The 25968-nt window shown below is 40.4% G+C and overlaps 1 protein-coding gene across 1 annotated transcript in view; it reads right to left on the reverse strand.

Moving 5' to 3' along the window:
* Nucleotides 1-24687, reverse strand: part of Fam135b (family with sequence similarity 135 member B) — a 164021-nt gene extending 139334 nt beyond the window's left edge. Inside the window, exon 1 of the mRNA XM_038344082.1 lies at nt 24611-24687. Within this exon, the coding sequence (XP_038200010.1) occupies nt 24611-24687 (77 nt within the window). The remainder of the gene's footprint in view (nt 1-24610) is intronic.
* Between the last annotated feature and the right edge of the window lie 1281 nt (nt 24688-25968).

Genomic DNA, 25968 nt, shown 5'->3' on the forward strand with positions numbered 1-25968 from the left:
CTCCATTCTGAGAAGTCCACAGACACTGTAGCCTTAGTCCAGGACTGGTTATCTGGGTTGAAGAAAGGCACATATAAGTATTATGAATAAGTCCGGTGGTCCTGGATGTGCACCTGCTATTCAATGGAACAATGTTTGTGGCTCACAATTCCCTACGATGCATAATTGCAAAGTTGCTGCCACTCTCAGAAGGCAAATGAGGGTTTTGTCTTTGAGGGGAAAAAAATCATTCACACTTGATATAATCCTATCATTAGCTTGATGGACACTGTCATATACACATTACATCATGCAGTACTCGAAGGGATTTTATTGAGTGGATGTATCCCAATCCACAAAAGGCAAATAAGGTAGATCTAAAATTCCAAACTGGATCTGGCTGCAGAGAGCACACTTGCCCTCTCTATCATTCTTGTTGAATTCAAGTGACACAGGAGATGAAAATCACTAACTGTTATTGGTGAGGTGGACCTGGAGAAGAAATGGGTGTGTAAGGTATACTGCAGACACGGAGGGCAGAAGCGTGTACCAGTGCAGTGACCCAAGAGCCTTTGAACTCTAGTAAACATGGTTGAGTGATATCCAAAGTTGAGAGCAGCTCTCTAGAGCTAACAGGAGATGTCTTTTTATGGAGATGGCATGGTGCGATAACCTTTTCATGTTCACCCTGATTCTGACACTCATCGCTCTTTATTGACCCATCGTAGCAGGGAGAATCCAGACACCCATGTCCTGGCAGTGTATTTGTGTTTGCATGTCATGTACACTTTGTCCTAGCACAAATATCTATTCATATCTTAAAAATATCTATTCATCTATAAACTACTAAAGAATCAGAAGGTTCAACACACACACACACACACACACACAGTTTAATCTGACTATGCTTTACACACTCACATTGGTATTTAATAAACAAAGATTGCCTGGAGAAAGAACACAAAACAGCCACACTAGTCAGCCATAGAGGCCAGGCAGTGGTGGTGCATGCCTTTAATCCCAGTGCTAGGCAGGAATATAAGGTGAGATGAGACAGGAACTTGTTCACTTTCAGTCTGAAGATTTCAAAGAGGTAAGAGCTCTCTAATAGCTTGGATGCTTTGCTTTTCTGACCTTCACGCTGAGCCACAATATCTGTCTCTGGGTTTTTATTATTCATGCTGTAAGATCTGTACATTGGTTTGTGAAGCATAGCTCTACTTGTTTCTGAGGTGCCTGGATTTTTGGTTTTGTATCATGGTATACAAATGGCTCCCTGTGATGATATTAAAATGTCCTTCTAAGATATTATTATCAATGAGCCAGGAGAACATTCTTGCTGCTGTCCCTCAGAATTCATATGATGCTGAAGAAAGGAGACTCTATTGGCACACACCTGCTGATTTTTATGGCTTAAAATCCAGAATCTCCTCAACATCTTTTGCTATTATCACTATGTAAATCAAATGCTTCACGCCTAATGAATCATGAACACATTTAGCTGGCTTGAAGCCATGTATGCAGATCTGCTAAAGTGAATCATCAAATTTAAGAAACAAGATGCACAGTCCTCACCATCAGCAATGTAGACTGCCTTGTGGTTTGGATTCTTATCTTCTCCTCCTCTCAACTACTCTTCTCTCTCTCTCCCCATAGCCATACTGTGTATCTAAGATTAGTGAGAAACATCAACTCCTAACACTTCTTCTGTGCTTTTAGAACACCAGGAAGAGGAAAAGCAAATTTCAGAGACAAGATAACTGTTAAGTTATCTTGGAGAAAGGGTAGTGAATAATCAACAAATCCAAGGGCCCTCCTTTAAATCCCAGACCACCAAGGGCTCCATTTCCCTAGGTACACTGTTCAATGCATTGCCATCATGTACAGTACTTTGAATATGTCTGCAAGGTAAGTTCCAGCCTACAGCAATTATGCTTGAAGTAAATAAAAGTTGAAAAGCGAAGGGCCTACTCAATGGGTTTATATATTAAAAATACTGCACAGAAATACAAATAATTAACACAAAAGGTAAAACAGGAGGAATGGCTTCAAAAATGATTCTAAATGACAGCCTGCTGAATGCAAAGTAGCCCATAATCCTCTTAGCAGCACTGAGACTGTTTTTGATCTGGCAGAATCCCATCTTTCCAGCAATGACAACAGCCTTACTTCCTTTTTTGAAATAAGCTATTCCTACCATGTACCCTTCTTTCTGTACTGCCTACTTCACTCTCTTTCTTTTTACCTGCACTTGACCACCTTTTAATTAACCTTCAGGATTCCTCCTCAGTGCTACATTCTCAAGTAATCCTTGTCTAGTCGTCAGTTTAAATTAGGACTCTACTGTCATTTTTGTGTTCAAACTGCCTTTTATGTCTGAACAGATACTTAGAGTGGTCTCCTGATAAAAATAAATTGAGGTTAATGAATTTTCTTCCCCTGAACTCATGTTCTATGATGAACTATCTACTCATGCTGGAACAGGACATTTCAGAACAGGTCTGATGAGCCTTGAACTCCTCTGCCAAGACTGGTGGCACAGATATTCTCTAGAGGGAAGGCAAAAGAAAACACAGCCCATCCCTTAGAACACAGATCACCACCTCCTGTGGGACCAGTGGTCCACGATTCCATAACTGGCTCATTCTCAACATGAGAGGCCAAGTTTTTTCAACTTTATGCATGCTGGAATCACACTGGAAGTCTCAGTAGGGGATTGTTTACCTTTGGTGGCCTGTCGGGGGGGGGGTGTTTTGATTGTGTTGATTATAAGGAGACCTACCACTGTACATCTCTAATGGGCAGAAGATCCTAGACAAATATCAGGCATGATGTGAAGTACTCAATAGGCTTTGAGAAGTACTACTGCCACTGTTTTTACTGCTGTATTTCATGGTTGGAATCCATCCAATGAAGTCACCATGTCCTGGGAGTAAACCTCAATGGTTTTCTCTCCATTAATGCCAATGGGCTGACTTCTATTACAGACCAGGATTTTCTAAATGAGTCAACCCGCTAAAAGAAAAATGAACTTGAAAACTACAATGATGGGAGACTTCGCCCTGATCCCCCACCACTATCTTCCCACAGACAAGGTAGCTTTCCTGGATGCCACCCATCAGAGCCCCATTTTCTCCAGATTAAGGACACTCATATTTGCTTAGAGTAACCCTGTGCACAGATGACAACCCCATTAGAGTTCATTGCTAGAAATCAAATCCCACTGGCCTTTCTTCCGAGGAAGGCCTTTGCTACTTACTGCAGACAAGAGGGCACTCACGGTTCTGTTGCATCTTTACCATTTCTTGTAGAGCACAGCCATGCCTCAAACTGCCAGGTTTAATTTTCAGACGTACGAACTTGGGAAGGATAGCGGAACTCTGACTGGAGAAGAGTAGCAGCCCATTACTTGGCTCCAGCACAAGATGGCCAAATGGACACCCTCATACCTGCTCTGAGCTCACTAGTCTATGAAAGAGCTGCCACAAAAGCAAAGGGAGTATAGCTGTACTCCCTCACTTGGGACTGCCCAACCAAGCTTGGGGTGTTTATGGACAAGCATTAGAAGAAAAAGGCCATATCCCTCAAGAGAGATTGACATGGAAGTAAGCTCTGCGCCCTCGATAGAGTAGACTACATAGCTCCATTTCAGGTATGTTGAATTCTGATTGCTCATTAGTATAATGGAAAGATAACATGTGGCAATATGATGTAGGTAAAATGTTGGTAGTGTAAATACACAGCTGCTTGTTCATATGGCAGAAGACAGAAGCAGATAGCTAAATGGAATCCATTCAAAGACCGGCCTATAGAGACTTCCACCCAGGTTTCACATCCTTCTAAACAGTGCTATAAGCTGGAGTCACTCTAAACATAATTGCATGAGGTCCATTCCAAATTTAAGCCATAGATTTGGACATATGGACAGATAGATGAATGGATTGATAAATAGAGGTATAGACAGATAATCTCTCCCTGAAGGTAGTTTTGTAGCCATGCAGGCATCTTTTCTTCCCTAAGATGAGCCAAGCAGAGGCTTAAATTCAAATGTGTGAGAAAGCACAGACTTCCCAGTGACTGGACACAGAGCTGACACGCAGATGTACTGGTTGGTGATGTTCCCTCACACCCACTGCTGAAAGCCAAGTAGAGGATGAGGACACATAACAGTCACATAACAATACACACACACTTCTGCCTTGTTCAGAAACATTAGCTCTATCATTGCCTTTATGCTGTGACTGAGGAAAAGCATACTCACTTGTTCAAGTATGCTGTGGGACAATGGTTTTAACCCTGTAAAGATTTGTTTCTTGTTCATGTTTAATAAACACTGATCGGCCAGTAGTCAGGCACAAAGCATAGGCGGGGAGACCAGGCAGGAAGTAGAGGCAGGGCAATGAGAATTATGGGAAGAGGAAAGTTTTGGTCTACAGTCATGACCCAGCCACAGAGAAAGCAAGATGTGACTGCCTCACCTGAAAAGGTACCAAGCCACGTGTCTAACACAGATAAGAATTATGGGCTAGTATAAGTTATAAGAGTTAAAAAGAAGCCTGGGCTACTAGGCCAACCTGTTTATACTTAATGTAGACCTCTGTGTATTTCTTTTGGGCTAAATGACTGCAGGACTGGATAGGACAGAAACCTCTGTCAACAACATGGTGCTCAGTCAACACAAGTATGTTCTCATTCTTCAGAGTCTTGGGCACAACATAGCCTAAGTCCTAACCACTGACCAAATCTTCCTGTCTTTCCCTGATATGTTGTTTGTATTGCAAAGCTTCAAACTAGAGTATATGCTACACCAAGTGCTGATGCGCCTCTGTCAATATTCCTGTCTTCAGTATTCAAATGAATGCATCTGGACAAGAAAACACAGTGTGTTCACCAGTCCTCCAATCAAATGATAAAGCTGACGGGAAAACTGGAAACATAAGGGTGGTAGCCACTCCTGTTGATAAGTTCTTAAAAACTGTGAGTAGATACACATGCATACACAGAGGAGAGGAGAGAGAGAGAGAGAGAGAGAGAGAGAGAGAGAGAGAGAGAGAGAGAGAGAGAGAGAGAGAGAGAGAGAGAGAGAGAGAGAGAGAGGGAGAGAGAGAGAGAGAGAGAGAGAGGGGACATACCATGGCAAGTAGTGCTACAGGGAAATGCCCAAGAAAGGAGAGATGAAATTGTCCCATTGAATTTGGGACATGTTTGTAACAGAAAAAAAGATACAATTAGCAACCAGAAAATCTGAGATCCTGAGAGGATTCTTCTACTTGAAGGCTCTGTTAATTATGAAACCTGGTAAGTCATTGGTGCATAGATGACCTTTAACCTTGTGAGAGTTAACTGAGCCTATCTGTGAGTGAAGATTTAAAAAGTTTTGCAAATTTGATTGGCTGAAGGGTGGGATATAGTTTGGAAATACTTAATAATTGATATCATTACATTTCTTAAGTTGTCCAGAACAATGCAGCCTTAAATCAGCAAGATGTCTTCCTGTATTCAGTAAATAAATACAGTTCTTGAACATGGGCATATATGAATTAGGTTCCATCCAACCTCTCAAATGATCCTTCCTTGTTCCTTCCCCCCCCCCCTTCTTCCTCCTCCTCTGCTGTAGCCTCAAAACATTTAAGACCCAAATCTAAAGTTTTGTGTCACTTGAGGTGGGAAAAGACAGAAGGTAATTCTATTTGGTTATTGTTAAATATACTCCATCTTCATTTCTCAATCTGTTTTAGTTTCTGAATTAGGAGAGTACCAGACGCTTTCTTTTTTTTTTTTTTTTTTTTTTTTTTTTTTGGTTTTTCGAGACAGGGTTTCCCTGTAGTTTCTAGAGCCTGTCCTGGAGCTAGCTCTTGTAGACCAGGCTGGCCTCGAACTCAGAGATCCGCCTGCCTCTGCCTCCCGAGTGCTGGGATTAAAGGCGTGCGCCACCACCGCCCGGCCTCCAGACGCTTTCTTAACTATGAATTAAGCATGCTGTTTTCACTTCAGTACTGTTTTCCACGGTCCTGTTGCTCACCAGGTCATAGAAAGAAAAATTAGAGGAAAGTAAGCTTCCTGCAAACATAAGCCCAGCTTTCAGAAGTCATTCCTTGTTGAGAACTGAAATTTGAAAGAGGCCTCTTACTGGTCAGTAGGTGTCTTCATCATGATTCCCATCTACCTGACATAAGGAACCATATCCAGCACAAAAAATTTAAACATAAGAAAGAGTGTTTGTTATGCTCTGGGTGGACAATGACACTACCGACCAAAGCCCCTGCTCCACTCCCAGACAACTGTCCTGTAGGCCAAGTATGACCACATCACCCCTTACTTAAAGCGCAATGTGACAGAGAGCTTTCTGTCACTCTAATAAAATAATTGAGATAACAAACTTATAAAAGAAAAGAAACATTTGCATCACAGATCTGGAGGCTCCAGTTTGAGTCCTAGTGACTCCATTGCCTAGCTTCTAGATGGCAGCGCTAGAAACTACATGAGACAGAAGATTGATCACCTCAGAATTCAGGGAGAAAAAGAGAAAAGCCATGCCAAGCTTACGTCTCCAAATCCTCTTTGCGTGCACACCCCCAAAGACAGAAAAATCTACCTCTTAAACCTTCCTCTAAGCCCAGTAGTACCAAACTGGGCTGACTCCTGTTCTAATTTGTTCTCTGTTGCTGCAATAGATACTGCAACCAAAAGTAGCTTCAGGAGGAATAGGTTTATTTGCCTTAGGGATTGCAGCCCATTATCAAGGGAAGGGGGCCAGATGAGGAACTCTATAAGAGCATGTAGAAAATCAACATGAAGGAATTCTCACTGGATTGCTCCCAAGGTCACATTCTTTCCTTATACAGCCCAGGCTTATCTACCTAGGAATTTTGGTACTGCCTACAGCAATGAGCTGGGTCTTTCTACATCAATTATCATTTTTAGAAATTGGCCCCATATACATACATATATATATATATATATATATATATATATATACCCACAGATCAATATGAGGAAACAATTATTCAGTTGAGACTCCATCCATTGGAGCTGAGTTGAGTATCAAGTTTACTAAAAACAAAACAAAACAAAATCTAACCAGCACAATGCCTTTAACATATGGACATTTGAGGATCCAACCAAACCATACAAGACATTCCAATCCTACCCACCCAACAACATGGACAGAAGGTAAGGTGCATGCTCCTTTGTGTGCTTGCCAACCTCCTCCAGGAATCCTCTGCACCACCGTGTTACCATTGCTGTGTCAGCATCACTGAAGTGATATCATGGGGCAAAACATGATTCCCATAAGCCCTACCTTTGTACTGATCATAATGGGTAGTAAATACCAGTTCTTATATTAGTCTGCCTCTTTAAATGGTGAGATCATCCTCGTCAGAACCAATTCACATCTGTATGCACAGTTTGAAATCTCTGATTTCTCACTCTGAACAAAGAGTTCTGACAAGTCAAGGCTTGCCTTGACTTGACTTCCTGAAACTAAATTAAAGAAAGAAAGTTGCTCCTCAAACTCTTTGTTCTTCTATAATATCTGAGTCAAGGGATGCTCACTCTGCTGTTGCATCCTTTGGTTGCTATGACTCCGTCATCCTGTTTCTCTTTGCACCACCCCAATAGTTCTAGCCTAGACTATTTGCAAAGGTTCCCACATTCAAATGTAGTTAATTCACAAATTTTCTTTTTGGAATATGACTATAACCAATGTCACCAACAACTATAAAAATATTTTCTGTAGAGGCACATATCTGTGAGTTCATGCACTGACATATATGGGAAAATGGGTGACATCAGCTCTTGTTTGAAAATCACAAACCCTAATTCATAGGGCTGTGGATGACATCTCAGGTGTAGGTACAGTGAAGGTGCAGGTACATGCTCTCAGATTGCAAAGCCTTTGCTAGAGCCAGGGTCTCTGTATGATTTTGGTTAGGCTCAGCAATGCCCATGAACCGAGACATCTCCATCCAGATTCCAGCAGGCACCCAAATGCTATCTAGCCGCAAGATATATGGACTCACCCCAGCTCCTGCTGCCCCTGGTCCTTCTCTTCAGCTTCACTGCCTAACTCACCCAGGAGAGAACTGTTCTGACTTTTCCCTCTCGGCACAACAAAAAAAACACTTGTTCTCTCTTTCTACTCACCCAGTCTTCTTCAGCTTGTCCCTCTGAGCTGTCCCTACCTCCTCCAACATGTCCCCACCCCAAATGGCATCGTTTTTTGTCTCCAAAGCGGCATTTATGCAACCCACACAATCAAGCAGCTCTCTGACAGTAGTTTACAGCCCTCCCCATCTGAGATGCATTTCTAGCTCAAAGCAGGACACATATGACCATCACTGTCAATCCTCCTGCAGCTTAGCCAGTCCCATCCCTTCCACTCTATGAAAAATACCACTTCTAGGCCAGTCTCTCGTGCAGGGTGGTATTGTTCGTAAGATTTCAGGCCCTTTCCATGTCTAGCCCTTTACACACTGTGTTCTCGAGGCTTGAGGTCCCCTTCCATTCTTGTGTAACTCGTGACATCCTTCATTCAAGTAGCATGTCCTGATACTTCCTAGGTGACTGAATATCCCGGTTCACAATCAACATATATCTATGCTTGGACTGCTCTGTCGTTCTTATCTCTCTCACTCTTTCACTCTCTCCCATTGGGCCTTGTGAACAACGTGCATTCACAACTGGGTCTTTCTCTTTATTATGACCAGAATCCCTAGGACACGAACTATTAAATCACAGAAAATACAATTTCTCCTACAAAAGAGAATCCACATCAAGTCATTGGACTTTCCATTGGGAAGAAGGTCTTTTTCCTTAGGAATTACTGGATTTCTATTGTGGGTATGAAACCTCTGCTGTAAATGCTCAAACAAAACCAGACTCAGAGCCTGAGAAGGCCAGGGTTTTCACCCTGGACACTCTCATGATGAAGATGCTTGGTTCAGAATGCAATGGGAACCACTGGTAGGTAAGGATCTCTTGACTTGCTATGCAAAACGTGGACCTTGGTGTTTCTGTGTACTTTATAAATGTTCATAGGTACCTAATAAAGATGAACAAAGACAAAATCAAATAAGAGACTTTAACAGCTTGACCATAGGTCTCAGCTAGTAGAGAACAGAGGAACTGCAGCCAACGCTACCATTTCCTAAATGTCCTCTTGTGTGCTTCACTGTCTTTAGGGCCACAGGCCTTTTGCTCTACTTAAGAGTACTAGTTGAAGGTTGACTAGATGGCTCAGCAGCTAAAAGCACTTGCCACACAAGCCTGATGACTTGATAACCCCAGTCTGGCCTCTGCAAACAGCTGGATGCTGTGGTGCACATCTGTAATCAAGCACTGGAGGTGGGAGCAGAGACAAGATAATCATCAGGAAACTCATGGAGCAGTTAACTTGGAATACATAGCACAACATGGTAGAAAAAAGAGGCCTTGCCTCAACGAAGTATAAAGAGAGACTCACAAGTTATCCTTTGTCCTCCACATGTGTGCAGTGGCACACACACATACCCACATATGCCACCTGTATGCAATTGATACATAAATTTAAAATTTTAAAAGGGGAGTCGTGGGTGAGGCTCATCGAGTACCTTTCTTTAGAGAGGGAACTAGGAAGGTCCCTACTTCCCCAAGGCATTGTGCCTTGCTTTGATTCCACCAGGGGGTAACTGGGCCCTCTGGGTGGCTCTGAGCTCTCCTGCTGTATTCTCCCAGCCCTGCAGTGGAACACTTGTCCCCTGGAAAGGTCTTTGCTTTGCCCACCTGCTGAGCATGTCCTCACCAGGGGTTAAGAGGATAAAAGGCTCAAAGCAGCAGGCTCCCGAAGTCACAGATTAAAGGGCAAATAAGGGAAAAACAGGCCTGGGACATTGTTATTATCCATGTGGATTTGCTATAAAAATAATCCACTAAGCCCATGTACATAAGGACTCAAGAGACTGAAATCAGGTCAGTCCTCACAGGGATAATAATGACATTTCATTAAGGACGATCAAATTATTAAAATAATAGTTACATTATTTTAGCAAAAAGTAGTCAAAGATCATGAAACTTGCCTCTATTCTTTGTGCCTAACTACAGGTGATACACATCCTCAAGAAAACTGGCTTAAACCAAATGAGGGAAATGTATTGTTTTTCTTAAACTGAAAATTGCAGAACAGATTGAAACGAAGTATAAAATTCATCACTTCTGCGGGGTGTCTGACCATGGGCAGAGACCACTCACTCAGTTTGTGCAATGCGTTACTGCGTGGAAGGCTTTTGAACTACCCCCAAGCCAACTCCATGCTGCTCCTAGCTCTATCCTTTTTCCTGAAGAAGTGGGGTATTCAATGCTTTTCTCACCCCTGTATAATCCCCATACCCTCTCAAAACTGTGGGGCAGAATGAAAAGAATCTCAATATAGATTAATAAAAGAAGTTAAAACAAGATTGTTTCTGACAAAACCAGACAAATCAATTAGCTGATCCCTGGCAAGCAAAGATAATTGTATTTCAGAGTCTATTAAGGCACATCAGGGCCAGTTAGCTGATTTCACAGGGGAACTGGCTGTCGTTGGGCATTAGGCAGCGATAGGAAACATCGGGCAGAAACACAAGATGGCACCAGGGATCACCAGAGCTATAAACAGCATACCAGTGCAAGCAGACAGGCAGCAGGTGCATTGGCTCCAAAGAAATTCCCGTCCTGACAGGGCTATGAACGATTGAACATCTACACCATATCTGACAGTACTGATTATAATCCTTTATGTGAAGTTATTCATCTAAAACCTCTGAAGAAACATCTTCAAAATGAGATGAAGGAGAAAGGGTCAAGGGAAGACAAGAGATGAATCTGAACATCAAATGATGAAAAACATCACTCGGAAGGAAAATCAGTTTGGCTTTTAAAAGCCTTTTGAGGAATAAGACTTAGAAGCAAGTTTGAATTTCTTTTAAATAACGATAGTTCCAACTGAGCTGTCAATATTAGAAATGAGTGCTTGCCTTTCTTGTAACTGTTATCTGTGAGTTTATCTTGCATTAAAGGGTATGGAGGGCTGGGCTATGGAGACATTTAGCTTAATTTCTGCTAATTTTAAAGATGTCTTTGTTAGAGATAGCGTTCATGCTTATCTTTGCTTCTGCGGCAACTGAATATTTGGTTTATATGCACATTTTATTCACCTTTTGAACACGAACAGGATGCTTCTAAGTGTTCCCCTGAGATGCTGAGCAAGCATTTACAATTCATTCAGCAACAGAATCTCCAAAAGCTTAGTGCTGTGATCTGTCCTGAAAATAAACATCTTGAAACATAAAAAAGTGAATGTTTTTGCTCTCTTACTGATGCGGCTGGATTTAAAATGTACATAGCTGACAGATATGAAATATGAACAGGATATGTCTTGTAATTAATCATTCCTGTATTATTATAATCTACATAACTTACTTTCTTAGGAGAACATTGTTGCCCTCTATGAAATGAGACCTTTTCTGCTGCTTTCTCGTGCCCAGCACCATTCCATTCCAAGAGCAACCTGAGACATCTCTGAAGTTCCCACAGCAGAAGGATATGTAAAGGCATTGGGGAGATGAAACATCACAGACTTCCTGTTATAATGGATAGAAAGAAGGGCAAGTGGACTCTTCATTTCCTCCAATCCAGTCAGTCATCTGAAATCTGAAGATTCACTTGGGGAACTTTAAAAATTGTGCATGTGGTAGGATTCATGTGAAGAAGAATGCTTAAAAGAAACCCCACACTAGCTCAGAATTGAGAATAATAGAGGGTTATTTATTTAGGGGTAGACTCACAAATCAATATCCTCTGCTGGAACGGAGAACAGCAACTGAATTCCGCAGCCGGAAAAGAGGCCGGATGCAGGCTTTACATCGGCATAATTAGTATAAGAGGCCACTCCCCAGTGGGCAGGTTACTTAAGTAAGGGCTACTGGCTGTAGGATTTCCTACAGCATTCATGCAGCCTAGTTTTAGACCAGTATATGACTGCTTGTCCAACAGGTCTCCAAATGAGGCAAAAGCCTATGAGGACAGTCTCAGTCGGCCAGGACCAGTGGAATTGGGCACAGCACAAGTTCTCTCATCTCTCTCATAATAGTGATTCTGTTGGTGGTTTTAGTGACATTTTGTGAACCGTGCATGGGATAGACGGGATCCTTCCTGGAAACCCCATTTTTTTTCTCGAATATCTTTCCCTAAAATTCTTTGGGGGATGATGCTTCTCAGGTTTGTCGTCTTGGGATGCCAACTGTCACTTCAGATCCCAGGAGCTGTTCTGACTCAGTGCTGACAAGATCAGAGGCACATCACCCCTATTTCTGTAAATATCACTGTTCTTGAAAACGTGTGTCTGTGTTTATCACCTTTTAGTTTTGTAAAGACAAGATGTACCTGGCGTGATATTTGGCCAAGCCAGCAAAACAATAAGTGTTATTTTTGATGTAAAGATGTTTTGATGTAAAAGTTGGGAACAAAACATTTGGTTTTGCCGGAGGTTAACACCGGAGGATGGGAAAAACTTGTTTGTTAGTAAGGAAAAGCATGCTTGTTTTTGATGTATGAATAAAGATGGCTGAAACTATTTGGGGACAGCCATTTGTGTGAAACTCATTTAGAGGTCCGGCAATTCACTTCTTTGTGCTGATGCCCCTTCCCCATATCAGGACCTGAACCCAAGCCAAGGCTGAACCCTGGCATGGATGCTCAGTGGAAATGTTGGGCTTTGTTGCCCTAGGGAGGAGCCAGTTTCAGCTTTCAGGCAATCCTAGTGGATTTCCAGGGTTTAGACTTTCACTGATAGGCTTGTAACTCTAGCCCCGGCCCCACTCCAAAAAGGACCACTTGGAGAACAAGTTAGATTGTGGTTTCCTGTGGTGCTGGCTTAGGAAGTCTAAAGCAGAGGCTATGGATTGCATTTTTTAAAAAAGTGCCGGGGGAAGAGTGGCGCTGCAGCCCTTGGGCCACATTTTTGGCTCCAGTGATTTAAGCACTGTGAGAAGAATTAGGAATCATCTTCTCTGTGCTAACACCATTTAATTAAGATCCGCATGGTGCCATCTGTAATTGACGGGGTGAAGAAAACAGCAACACTGAGTTCAAACTCATCAAATGTAAGCTGGCACTTCACTCCCAGTGTGCACCAGGCATTACTGGGAACTGGTACACTTATAGATGGTAAGACCAGATCCTCACTTTCTTAAATTTTACACTTACCAAAGGGAAAACAAGCTACCTATAACACCCCTAACTTTCTCCAATGTCCTACAGCCTGAGTAAAATAAATAAAAATCATGAATACACGAGTCCTTCCACCTCTCTCATACCCATCCCATTTTTCTTCTTTATCAACTATCGTCATTAGTCTTGGGCAGGCTCATCTTCCTGACATCAGAGCCACCCTGCTCCTGCTCGGTTAGGCCCTCTGAGATGCCAACTCTCCTCTTCCTTCAAGTGACAGTCTGATACAGTTTTGCTTTATGATAGCTTCTCTCTTCCAACGGATTGGATTACCCTTCCGGCATCCCTCCCTGGTACCCTACATGTCTGTTTTGCTGACTTTTCAGGTCTCTAGGCTTATTTTCACAAATGTATTTGCCTCTCTCTTTAGGTGGTAAACACCTAGAAGTCACGGGCACAATCTTTTCATTGTAATGTTTCCACATATAATGTCATAATGAATATAGCAATGATGAACTGAATGCAGGTCCCCAAAAGACATCTTGTGAATCAGTTAAGTGGTAGTACTACAGGAATAATAATAGGTTATGAAACTATGGCTAAATACAGTAGTGTCAACCTACCAAAGTGGTTTGAAGACTTGAGGCCTCTTCCATTTTAACGTTTGGGCCTGCAAACAGGGCCAAAACTCATAGCTATGGAATGCCTAGCCCCTATGGGAGAATCTACTAACACCGTTTTTTGGGTGTTTTGGGTTTTCTTTTTTTTTTTTCTACATGGCCATATTATCAAACTCCCTTATAAATATTTATATTTAAACCCATATATTTGTTGTTCTCCTAACTTTGGTCAGAAGTACTTTTTATTATAATGGGGAGTGGTTGATGCAGAGATGCACTGCTATTCAAAGTTCTGAGAACGAGCAACATGAGTTCTCAATTATTGGTAGGACATCGGTGTCAATGTTCAGGGAACATCTGGAAAGAAGGGAGAAAGGAACATAAGACCTGATGCACTGTGGGAAGTGCTATGAACCGCTGTATTCTGGATATGGCATGGCTGTCACATAACACGAACTCACAGCACCTATGGCACCTGCACAAGATCTTCCAGGATCAAGCTTATTAAAACTGCAGCATTTGGGGACAGGGGATATTCTGATTTCCCACTCCTATAGGAAACTATTGACAGTTGATGGTTTCCATGGCAGAGTCACTATTTCTCAATAGTTTGGTTGGTTCTTCATGTCCCAATGGATAACTTCATGCTCATTTATTTGTGGGCAGCACTAATTAGATTCAGTGGGTTAAACATATCCAAACTTAAGAAAGGAAGAAAGGAAGAAAGAAAGAAAAAAAGAAAGAAAGAAGGAAGGAAGGAAGGAAGAAGGGAGGGAGGGAGGGAGGAAGAAAGAAAGAAAGAAAGAAAGAAAGAAAGAAAGAAAGAAAGAAAGAAAGAAAGAAAGAAAGAAGAGGTTGGAAGGGTGATAGGATGGCAAGGTTCTGTGGGGAGTTGGAAGGGTAATGAAAAGAGACTGATGATTTTGGAGTCCACATGATCAAGACACACTGTATACATATATGAAATTTTCAAAGAACAAAAGAATGTGAAAAAACGTTTACATAGCATTGGTTAGAACACTAGCTTTAAGGAAAAATGAAAACCACTGTCAGTCATTAAAATTTATATACTGTTGGTTAATGATTAGTTTTAAGAGAAAATGACAGCCAATACCAGCCATTAAAAATTGGTTTGAGGAATATATTTGAGCTGGAACTTGTCTAGCACAGAATTTTTTTGAGGTAGATATAGACATCAGAGGAACAAGAATGTTCTAAGAACCAAGAAAAAGTTTAAGATTAAATTATACAAGATTTGAGAACTTGGTGAGGAAGTAAAAGCAAAAGGAATAGAGGGTTCTCAACAGGAAAGCAGAATGGTCACAATAACCCTGAGCTTTGTCCCTTACTAAACAGTATTACAGGCAGACTGGAAACAGGAGAACAAACCACATCTTATAGACACTGGCTACCATGCTGGCTCACTGCATGTATTTTTTTCTATAATTTTCAGCTTTCCATGGTGAGAGAGCTAGCTATTACAGGCTATAAGATATTGACTCCGTTTTTTAATTTTTGTTTTTAATTAGCATACAAAGTTATAAATTTATAAATTTTATTTTGGAATTTTCACATCTATTCATGCCAATATACTTCTTTCTTCTTATCCACCCTCTACTTCCCTCCCCTACCACTACCCTATTCCTGCTTGATGTGGTCCTCTTTCTGCTTTAATGTAACATGTGTTTTATTACAGTCTCTTACTCTCCTGCTTTAACTCTTCCTCCCATCTTAAAGGCTCCATATGTTTTGAGTTTGTTGGTTTGTTTGCATGTGTGGGAATGTCATGTCTACATAAATGTCTGTTAATCACATCTATGTCTTGTGCCCACTGGGGCCAGAAGAGGGAATTGAATTCCCTGATATTGGAATTACAGGCAGTTGTTAGTCACCATGTGGGTCCTAGGAATCAAAACTGAGTCTTCTGAAAGATTGGGCACTATTTTTCACTGAGCCATTTCTCCAGTCCATACCATAGGATATTTCATGTGTTTTTATCTTTTGACAGTTCATACATTTAAAAAATATACTCTGATTATTTTCACACTCTCCCTCCACTCCTTTCTCATCTGCCTTTCACTCCTGCCAAACCTGTTCTCATCAGCAATGCTCACCCTGTTTCATGCCTTTTCTTTTGTTTTGTTTGTTTAATGAAAGAAACAAGAACATGTGCTCAACTATGTTCACAGCAGCATTATTTGTCATAGCCAGAAACTGGAAACAACCTAGATGCCCCTCAACCAAAGAATGGATAAAGATAACGTGGTACATTTATACAATGGAGTACAAGTCAGTGGTAAAAAACAATGACATCTTGGAATTTGAAGGCAAATGAATGGATCTAGAAAAAAACATATTTAGTGAGGTAACCTAGACCCAGAAAGAAAAATAGAATATGTATTTGCTCATAAGTGATCTTTAGACATAAAACAAAGAAAACAAGCCTTCAGTCCCACAACCCCAGAGAGCCTATGCGACAAAGAAGACCCTACGAGAAACATACACAGATCTATATAGGAAAGAGAAAAAAACAAGGTATCCTGAGTAAATTGAGAATGTGAGGGTCATGAGAGAGGGTAGAAGAGGAGAGGGGAGGAAGGGAGGGAAGCAGAAAAAAATGTATAGCTTAATTTAAAAAAAGGAAAGGAACACCCAAAAGTTCTTTAAGCTCATACGTGGCAGAGCATGGCTTCAAATCCCGTCCTGGCTCCCAAATTCCAGGTCCCCAGTAGACTATGTCTGCCTTTTGTTAGCACAAGTCTTAGTGTTGAACATGGGTGTGACACCTCGTGATATTTGTTGACTATGGTAAAGATATGTTCCCCTTTGAGAATTTGCCTCAGCCAATATAGACTTTGGATAAATGCAAGTTGAGTGTTTGCTCAAAGCAAACATCATCAGAAGACATCCTGCTTCCCGGAGCTAGAAAAGCCATCCTCAAATATTAATGTGCTAGAAGCCAGTAATTCTGTTAGCAGGGACAATTCTCATGCAACCTTCTGCATTTCTGCTCTCTCCACCATCTTCCAGGGCTTACATCGTTTCTTCTCCTCTTCCTTGATATTCCCTGAGTACTAGGAAAGGGGAGTTGATAGAGATATTTGAGAAATAGCCAAACACTCACTGTTGCTCATTCTTTGCACCTTGAACAGGAATGAGTGCCTGCATTAACCACTGTCCACTACAAAATGAAGTTTCTCTGAACAAAGTTGGGAGCAGCAGTTCTATTAATATAAATATAAATATTTGGATGGAAGTTTGACAATATGACAATTTATATAAACACTACAATATTAATGAGACGTTCCTTTGGGCCAACGACTTCCTTAGCCAATGGTTTTCACCCGTTTTTACAGTACCAGGTATGAATCTCCTCCTGTAGATCAGGTCGGAAATTCAACCAAGAAAGTGAGCAGTTACCCTCATACAATGTTGATTCTGTCGTACCATTTGGAAATTTTTGCAAGACCGGTTGGTATGTGAAGCATGCAGAGTCTAGCTCTGAATAAGACCACTGATGCCTTTTCTTATCTAGCAACCTGGATAGCATCTTCCAGCATAATGAAAAGTAACCAATGAGATGAGTTTCATAGTGAGCTCTAGACTGAGTTGTCTGTCTTGCAGCAAAGCATGCAGTGTCTTTAGCATCACAATACCAATTAATTATGATGGGAAAACAAGAACCGCAACAGCCTACATTGCCCATTTTCTTATTCTTCCACTTTGAAGTAGGAATGTTCAGTGTGCCTATCCTTTATCTCTATCTTACCAGTTTGAAATAATTAAGACTTTTCTATTTTAGTGGTAGAATGAATATTTTTCATACTTACACATGCACACCACACACACACACACACACACACACACACACACACACACACACACACACACACCTTACCTTTAATGGTGAAGGAGAACTTGGATATGTCTACTTGCCCCCTCCATTCTTCCCACTCCATTCCCTCCCTACTCTTCTCTCTCCCCATCCTCCTCTAAACCACATCTCTGTCTATAATATATTATATGTAATATATATAATTCCTATATCAATCTTTGTTTATTTTCAGCAGGAAATGATTGATTTTGCTCCATTATATTCTTCTGTCATGTGCCACTTTGCCACAGTTCCAAGGCATTGGAGCTCACTTATCTGGAACCAAAGCTTCCAAACATGATAACCAAGACAAAACTTTTCTAATTTGATTTTGTAAGTTGTTTAAATGATGGAGCTCTGAATGGCGGACCCTCCTAGTGACCATATATGAAATATTCATTAAGTCATTTAATCATTAAACCTTGCATTCTCTAAATCAACCACTTTTAGCAACCATTGCTGTTATTCTTACTGATTTCTTTTATAGGAGGTACCCTAGGGCCTCTTCTTGCCTACCATGCTTGGGATGCAGCCATCTATCTTCTATGAAGGTTTACTGGAAGTATGGCTCCTTTGGGATTATCACTAAAAACATTCTCAAATATTGAGCCTCAGGGATTGTGCCTATCAGAAACTCTCCTAAGAAATACAGAACTCTGGTTGGCATCATGCCAGCCCATCTATAGCTCACTGAAGGCAGCAATCCAGGGGGCTGCTGGTCACTATTTTAGAGGTTTATTGCTGATTATACATTATGGATTCTAGAGCTCATTTCTCTAAAACTGAAATTCATTTTCTTCCAAACCCATGAAGACATATTTACTATTGTATACTCTCATATTTTTAATTATAAGCTCAAAACCTAATCTATATATAAATAGTGGGGCCAAATGTTAACACTCCTGGTAACCAAGGTATGATTTCATCAAATGCTGGAGGGTTTCTGTTCAGTTCTAGTGAGTAACTAAGAGTACAGTAACAGTAATACTGTTTGGGAACCTCTGCCTTCCCCAGGACCCACAACTCATAGGGATGCATCCCACACTTGGCATTGGGATTTTCTTTTATTAAGACGTGGCTTCTTGGAGTCATGTTATTCACCACTACAGATGCTAGTTAACAAAGAGATTGGTGACAGTTCGAAGGGTTGAAAATAGGTGACTTTGAGAGATCAGCCCTATATGGGACATCTATATCATCCTACCCAAAGCTGAGTAAACATAGTAGAAGAAAAGACAAAAAAAAATGGGATACAAAGAATAGGTGAAAATGTTGTGAAATTTTGCCTCCTAAATGTAAAATTAAATCACAGTGGTTATGGCTACCAGCACAGCATCATTCAAGATGGAGCCATCAACATTTCATCATAGATGTTGAGGAAGCAGCAGGTCATGAGGCTCTACTCTCACCTAGGATAGGCAGTACCAAGAGAAGGGAAGTGAATCATTTTTCTTCAGTGGTATAGACACTCTTTGATCGCTCATGCTCCTGGTAATACAACTCATGCCAATGACTCTAATTAAATTCTATGTTTGTAATGGCTATTCTTGGTTGTCAGCCTGACTGCATATAGAATTAATTAAAATCCAAACTACTGGGCATGCACCTCTGAGGAATTATTCTTGATTGGATCATTTGGGGTAGAAAGAATCACCCTAAATCTGGGCCACTCCTTCTGGTAGCAGCCTATGTAAAGGGCACAGAAGAAGGAAGCTTGCTCCTTTTGTCTACATGCCCTCACTCCCACTAGAAAGTGCATTCCTTCACTGGTATTAGAGCCTACTTCTCCAGGATTCCATTTTACTGAAGACCAGCTGAAACATCCAGCCTGGTGGACTGAACAGCTCTTGAATTCTTAACATTTCTGTCAAGAAACAGCCACTGTTAGAACAGTAGAACCACATTTTGTAAGCAGCTCTGATAAATCCTATATAAATATTATAGAGAATATAGATAAATGAATGTAGAGACCAATAGATGGGGATAGAAATAGTTATCACCATCATCAAAGGATGATCTTTTTTGCAGTAGACACAAATCATTACATAAAGCTGTTACTGGTCAAAATACAGAGAAAAACTGATCATATGTCCAACCCTAGTTGATACATCTACAATAAAATTCCCATATCTTAGGTTCAAGAAACATTGCTGAAGAAGCAGTGAAAAGACTGTAAGAACCAGAGAATAATAATGTCTGTTGTAAGGTAGTGTTTTCCCTATATGAGAATGAAGTTGCATCCACGACATCTCAACAATATAGTCACCAAAACAAGATTAGCAAAATGATAACATCAGTTGACATGTCAACATGTGTGGGGGAAATATTACAAGGCCCAACTCCTAGATTAAGAACATCAGGTAATCATAACTGTTGAGAGAGGGAGAATTAGTCTTCCCCAAAGATGATCCCCAAATTGATTACCCAATACCAAGTATTCAGTCATAAACACATATAAATATAAGGAGTAATAGTTGGACAAAGGAATATATATCATATTATTTAATATATGTAAGCATATGCATATATATTTTTTTGGAAATGAAATTGTTGTGTATTAGACTATTTACAACTAAATTTGGGATGGTAACTGAGACAAAGAAGACGTCCAACAGGGACAAATTCTTCAGGAAGAAGTACATAGGTGTTTGAAGCTGCAGGTCAAGGGTAGTAAGAATGATGATGATCAGGTTACTTGTTAGGGCTGCCATGTACATCATTAGGAAAAACACTCCACATAAAGTCTGTAGCTCCTGGACATCAGAGAAGCCCACAAAGATGGATGCGCATATGCATATATGGATGTGAAGCATATGCATATATGGATGTGAAGCATATGCATATATTAAAGAAGAAAAGTTCAGTAATCAGACAGGGAGTTGGGGACCATAGGAAAAGTTGGAGGTAGGAAAGAGTAGGGTAGAAATGAGGTAAATACATTACTTATACAACTGTAAAAATGTGGATCATGGTACACAAAGGAATTGATTTTGATCTATGCTTTTAAAACTGGATTCTTAATTCACTGATTGATTATAAAACTGAATAGGTTCTTCCACCCAAAGACAGCTTTTATCTATGTCTCTGACCTGAGTCTATACTAGTCTTATGATTTCCTTTATCAAGCAGAGGTATTAAAAATAGGTTATGTAAATGCCAAAACTGGGCACCAAGAGGTTTAGACCAATGACCAAAATAGCATGTTTCTCAAAAGAAGATACTCAAATGACCAATAGTATTTGAAAACAAACCAGCTTAATATTACTAATTAAGTATGTAAGGGATCATTAAAACTACAAGGAAATCTCTTTTAAACTTAGGAATATTAACAAAATGACAAATAAATGTTGGCAAGGACTTGCACAAAGGGTACTCTTGCACATCTTCACAGTATTATAAAATAGTACAATAAGTATATAAAGCTGTATAGAGGAAACAAGAAAACTAGAAATAAAGTGACAGAATCATCTAGAAAACCCACCATGAGTGTGTGTGTGTGTGTATGTGTGTGTATATGAAAAATTATCAGTTTGTAGCTCTTAGTGGTTTAATTCTGTTTCCAATTAATCTAAATATTCTAGATGTCCATCAAGAGATTAATGAAGATAATTCACACACACACACACACACACACACACATATATACATAACAATATATATATATTAAAGAGACACACAGGAATAGATGTTTGTATATGAGTATAAATATGTTTATGTGTGTATATATATGTATATACATGTATGTATTACATACATATATATTCTTCAGCCATAGACACAGAGCAGGGAAGATTTTCTATTGGGTAATATTAATCTCATGAAGACAAATATTACATTTATTGCTTATTTATGGAAATGAAAATGTTGATTTTTAGAGAACAGATCTATCTTAAGAGTTATTATTGATATGATAAAACATCATGACTAAAAGCAACTTAAGAAATGATTTATTTAGCCGGGTGGTGGTGGCACACGCCTTTAATTAATGCCAGCACTCGGGAGGCAGAGGCAGGCGGATCTCTGAGTTCGAGGCCAGCCTGGTCTACAAGAGCTAGTTCCAGGACAGACTCTAGAAACTACAGGGAAATCCTGTCTCGAAAAAAAAAATGATTTATTTGACTTACCCTTCCACTTTATAGTTCTTCACCAAAAAAAGCTAGGACATGAACTTAAGCACGGCAGCAACCTGAATGCAGGAGCTGATGCAGAGGCCATGGAGGGGAGCTCCTTACTGGCTTGCTCATAACGGCTTGCCAAGTTTGCTTTCTTACAAACCCCAGAGGTATCTCCACCAACAACGGCATGGGTCCCCTCTATCAACCACTAATTAATAAGATGCCCTATAGACTTGTCTACAGGACTACCTTCTGAAGGCATTTACTTTTTTAAAATTTATAATTTAAAATTTAATAATAAATTTATGTATTTATTCATTCATTTATTCATTCATTCATTTACACACATCCAGGCTGCAATTTCCCCTTCCTCCTCTCTTCCTAGTTCCCCCGCAAACCTCCCTCTGTTCTCATCCCCCAATCCACTCCTCTTCCATTTCTGTTTAGAAAAGGGCAGGTCTCCCATGAATATCAACAAATCATGACATACCAATTAGCAGTAAGGCTAAGCACCTCCTCATCTATTAAGGCTGGGCAAAGTGACCCAGAATGAGGAGTAGGGTCCCAAAGGCCAGTAAAAGAGTCAGAAACAAGCTCTGTTCCCACTGTTAGGAGTCCCACAAGAGGATCAAGCTACAAAACTGTAACATATATGCAGAGTGCCTACGTCAATTCCAATGCAGGCTCCCCGGTTGTTGGTTCCGTCTCTGTGAGCCCCTATGAGTACAGGTTAGTTGATTCTGCGGGTTTTCTTGACCCTTCTGGCTCCTGTAATCCTTTCTCCCCTCTTTTTGCAGGATTCCCTGAATTCTGCCTAATGTTTGGTTTTGGGTCTGCATCTGTTTCCATCAGTTGATGGTTGAAGCCTCTCTTATGACAACTGGGCTATGCATAGCAGTTTTATTTGTAATAGCCAGAACGTGGAAACAACCTAGATGTCCCTCAATTGAGAAATGGATAAAGAAAATGTGGTACATTTACACAGTGGAGTGTTACTCAGCAGTTAAAAACAAGGACACCAAGAAACTTGAAGGCAAATCAGTGGAACTAAAATAAAAAATCATCCTGAGTGAGGTAACCAAGACTGATAAAGACAAACATGGAAGGTACTTACACACGAGTGAGTATTAGCTTTAAAATAAAGGATAATTATGCTAAAATCCACAGACCCAGAGACTAGGTACCAAGGAGGGATCATGAGAGGACTCCAAGATCTCCTGGGGAATGGGAAATTTAGAAGAAATCTCAGGAGTGGACTGAAGGTAGGGGGGATGGGAACATGAGAGATCAGTTTGAGCGGGGTATGGAGGGGGGAGTACTGAAAGAGACTACTATAAGAGGTGCATTTCGGTGCACCTCCCCGAAATCTTCAAGGATGACCCCATCTAAGACCCCTAGCAATAGCGATACATAGGCTGAACTGGTCGTCTCCTATGACCTGATTGGAGGCATTTTCTTCATTGAGTCCCCTCTTCTCACAACTTTAGCTTGGGTCAACCTGACATAAATACAGCCAGCACAAGCACATTGCTTACCAGAATCATAAAATGGTCATAGAAGAGAAGAACTGGTGGACACAAGTATCCATTTTGATAGAAGGAATTACTTCTTATGTTGGGATAATATTTATAATTTGGAAAAATTACCTGACACCAGTTAATTGTACATTCATTTCAAAGTAATAGGTAGAGAAGGTTTTGAATAATCCCAGCATTGAGAAGTGACAAATACTTGCTGCCAAGGAGGTAGCAGTTGTTCTAATTTGATTACACATGTTTAAGTATATAAATATCATTCTGTACCCCAGAGATATTCATACTTTGGGATAAAATGGGTAATAGTGAGTTTGTGTGACTCCAATTCTCACATCTAGATGCCTTCGATATGACAGGGAGCCGTAGGCAGAAGAACCAATAACCTCCTATCCAATGGCCACAGACCCGAGAACACATCTTTCTGAGACTAGGCGGGCCTAGGCTAGTATAAATGTGTGGCCCCCACAAGTTAAGACAATCCCAAATTGTTTAACCCCAGAATGATGGTATACATTGAATGTTCTCGTACAAAGGCATTATGGGTTCATTGCTGTTGCTTTTGCAAAGTGGTAGGTGTCCTGGACATCCTCTGACTCTGTGGACGTGAGCATAGAAATCCAGATCCTATAAGACTTGGTTTTCTCGTCAGTAATGTGGGGAAAGGGGCTTCAGCCATTGTGAATGGGTAGCACCGGTCTGTGAGCCATCACTTTATGTACATAACTGCTTAACTTTTTACTTATTCAGTAGCCCTGGAGTGTAACTTGTCATAAGGATTCATGGACATTTTGCATTTAAAATGTTAAATTCAGATTACATTCTCAAAATAATGACATCAATTATATTTTAGTTATGATTAAAAACAGTATCCGGTTTTTAAAGATCTGGTCATGATTTTTATACCGTATGTTTGTAGGAGATAACTCCAGCAAATACTACAAATACGATTCATTTTTACCAAAACAACACAGTCAAGCCTCACTTCCCACAACTCAAAACTCAGTGAAAAGACCAACAAAGAAGGGGGTTGCAGAAGAAAATGAGGGTGGACAAACTAAATTAGCTCTTAGTTAACACGTAATTTACTCTCACATGAACTAATAGTTGGAATTTTCCATGGTCAGGAAAATAATGAAAATTCTCCATTAATCCCAAATGTCTTCTCACCTGACCACACACACAGATACATTTGGACTTACACACATACATACACACACACACACACACACACACACACAGAGAGAGAGAGAGAGAGAGAGAGAGAGAGAGAGAGAGAGAGAGAATTTGAAGTGTACTCACCCTCTCTGAAAGAGATCCACATTATAGAATTTATGTAGCTCTACAGAAAACTCAACTGTTCCTTGTACTTCAGACATGATCTTTTCGGTTCATTACCTGAAAAACAAAGGAATAAATTAATTGCTTAAGATGACTTCAGCCAAACATAGCCTGGTATCAATACTAGGAACTTAGCAATGCTTAGATGGAGAAACATGTGGCTGACAGGATCAGTAGAGCACCGTGTGTCTCCTTCACAGTGTGTGCAAAGGTTTTTCCTATAGGGAAAAATCAGAAACACAGTACCTTACTGAGTGCCATGTGGTTAGCACCTATTATGGCTGGAACTGAGTACTGGTCCAGGCCCTTTCACCTGCCCATGACATGGAGGCCACATACCCCCAGTTACCACCAGGAGGTTACCTGCTTTCTTACAGTAGGTGACTCTGTGCTCTTTCATTGGTGGGTGTGGACTGGTAACTGCATCAGGGATGAATAACTGAGGGGAGGATTAAGTGCACATACCCGCTCTCATTTTGTACACACCCTGCCATGTAGCAAATTCTCAATATATGCTAGCCAGCACTGATAATGCGTAACAATCGCTGACTATCGCTCTATCACCAGTACTAAAGATATGGAAGACGCAGGTGACTGAGGTGACCAAGCAAAACGCATGGGTGCTGTGGCAGGCAGAAGCTAACCTAATTTGACAAATTGATGCAAAAGCTGATAAGGATGCTGGGCAAGACACCTAGAAAGAAATAGAATTACAACTTTCTATATCTGATTTTGGAAATAAACCAAGAAGAGACCCCCAGCAAGACTGAATTTTTGAGTATATAAGATCAACTAAATGTGAGCTATTTGAAAGAAAGGAAAAAAAAGTAAATCAGTAGAACACCTGTTACATTCTTAGTGTTGGATACATTATTTTACATACTATCTGGCTTTGGCAACAATGACTTTGTGATAAAGATTCTTATCTTACTTTTGAAGATAAAGAAAAAAGATGAAGAAAATTCTTTTTTTTGTCAATACCTTTTGATTACTATAGCTCTGTGGTACAACTTCAAATAGGGGGTAATGGCCCCATTCCATAGTTCTTACATTATGAAAAACTTATTTTTAAAGACACATGCATTATAGTGGTAGATGCCTGGAACCCTGGAACTATAGAAGCTTAAACATAGAACTGGAAGTTCTCACCCAGTAAGAATTAAATTCTCAGTCCCTGCTGCAGCAACAACAAACAAGAAACACCTAAGTCCAGACACATGGGTTAATTCCCTGCTCTGTTGCTGTGAGTAAACATTGTTCAAAAGCAAAAAAAGGGGAGGAGAGAGTTTATTTCATTCACAGGTTATAGTCCATCATGA

Source organism: Arvicola amphibius, chromosome 9 (assembly GCF_903992535.2).
Source record: "Arvicola amphibius chromosome 9, mArvAmp1.2, whole genome shotgun sequence".
Taxonomy (NCBI): Eukaryota; Metazoa; Chordata; class Mammalia; order Rodentia; family Cricetidae; genus Arvicola; species Arvicola amphibius.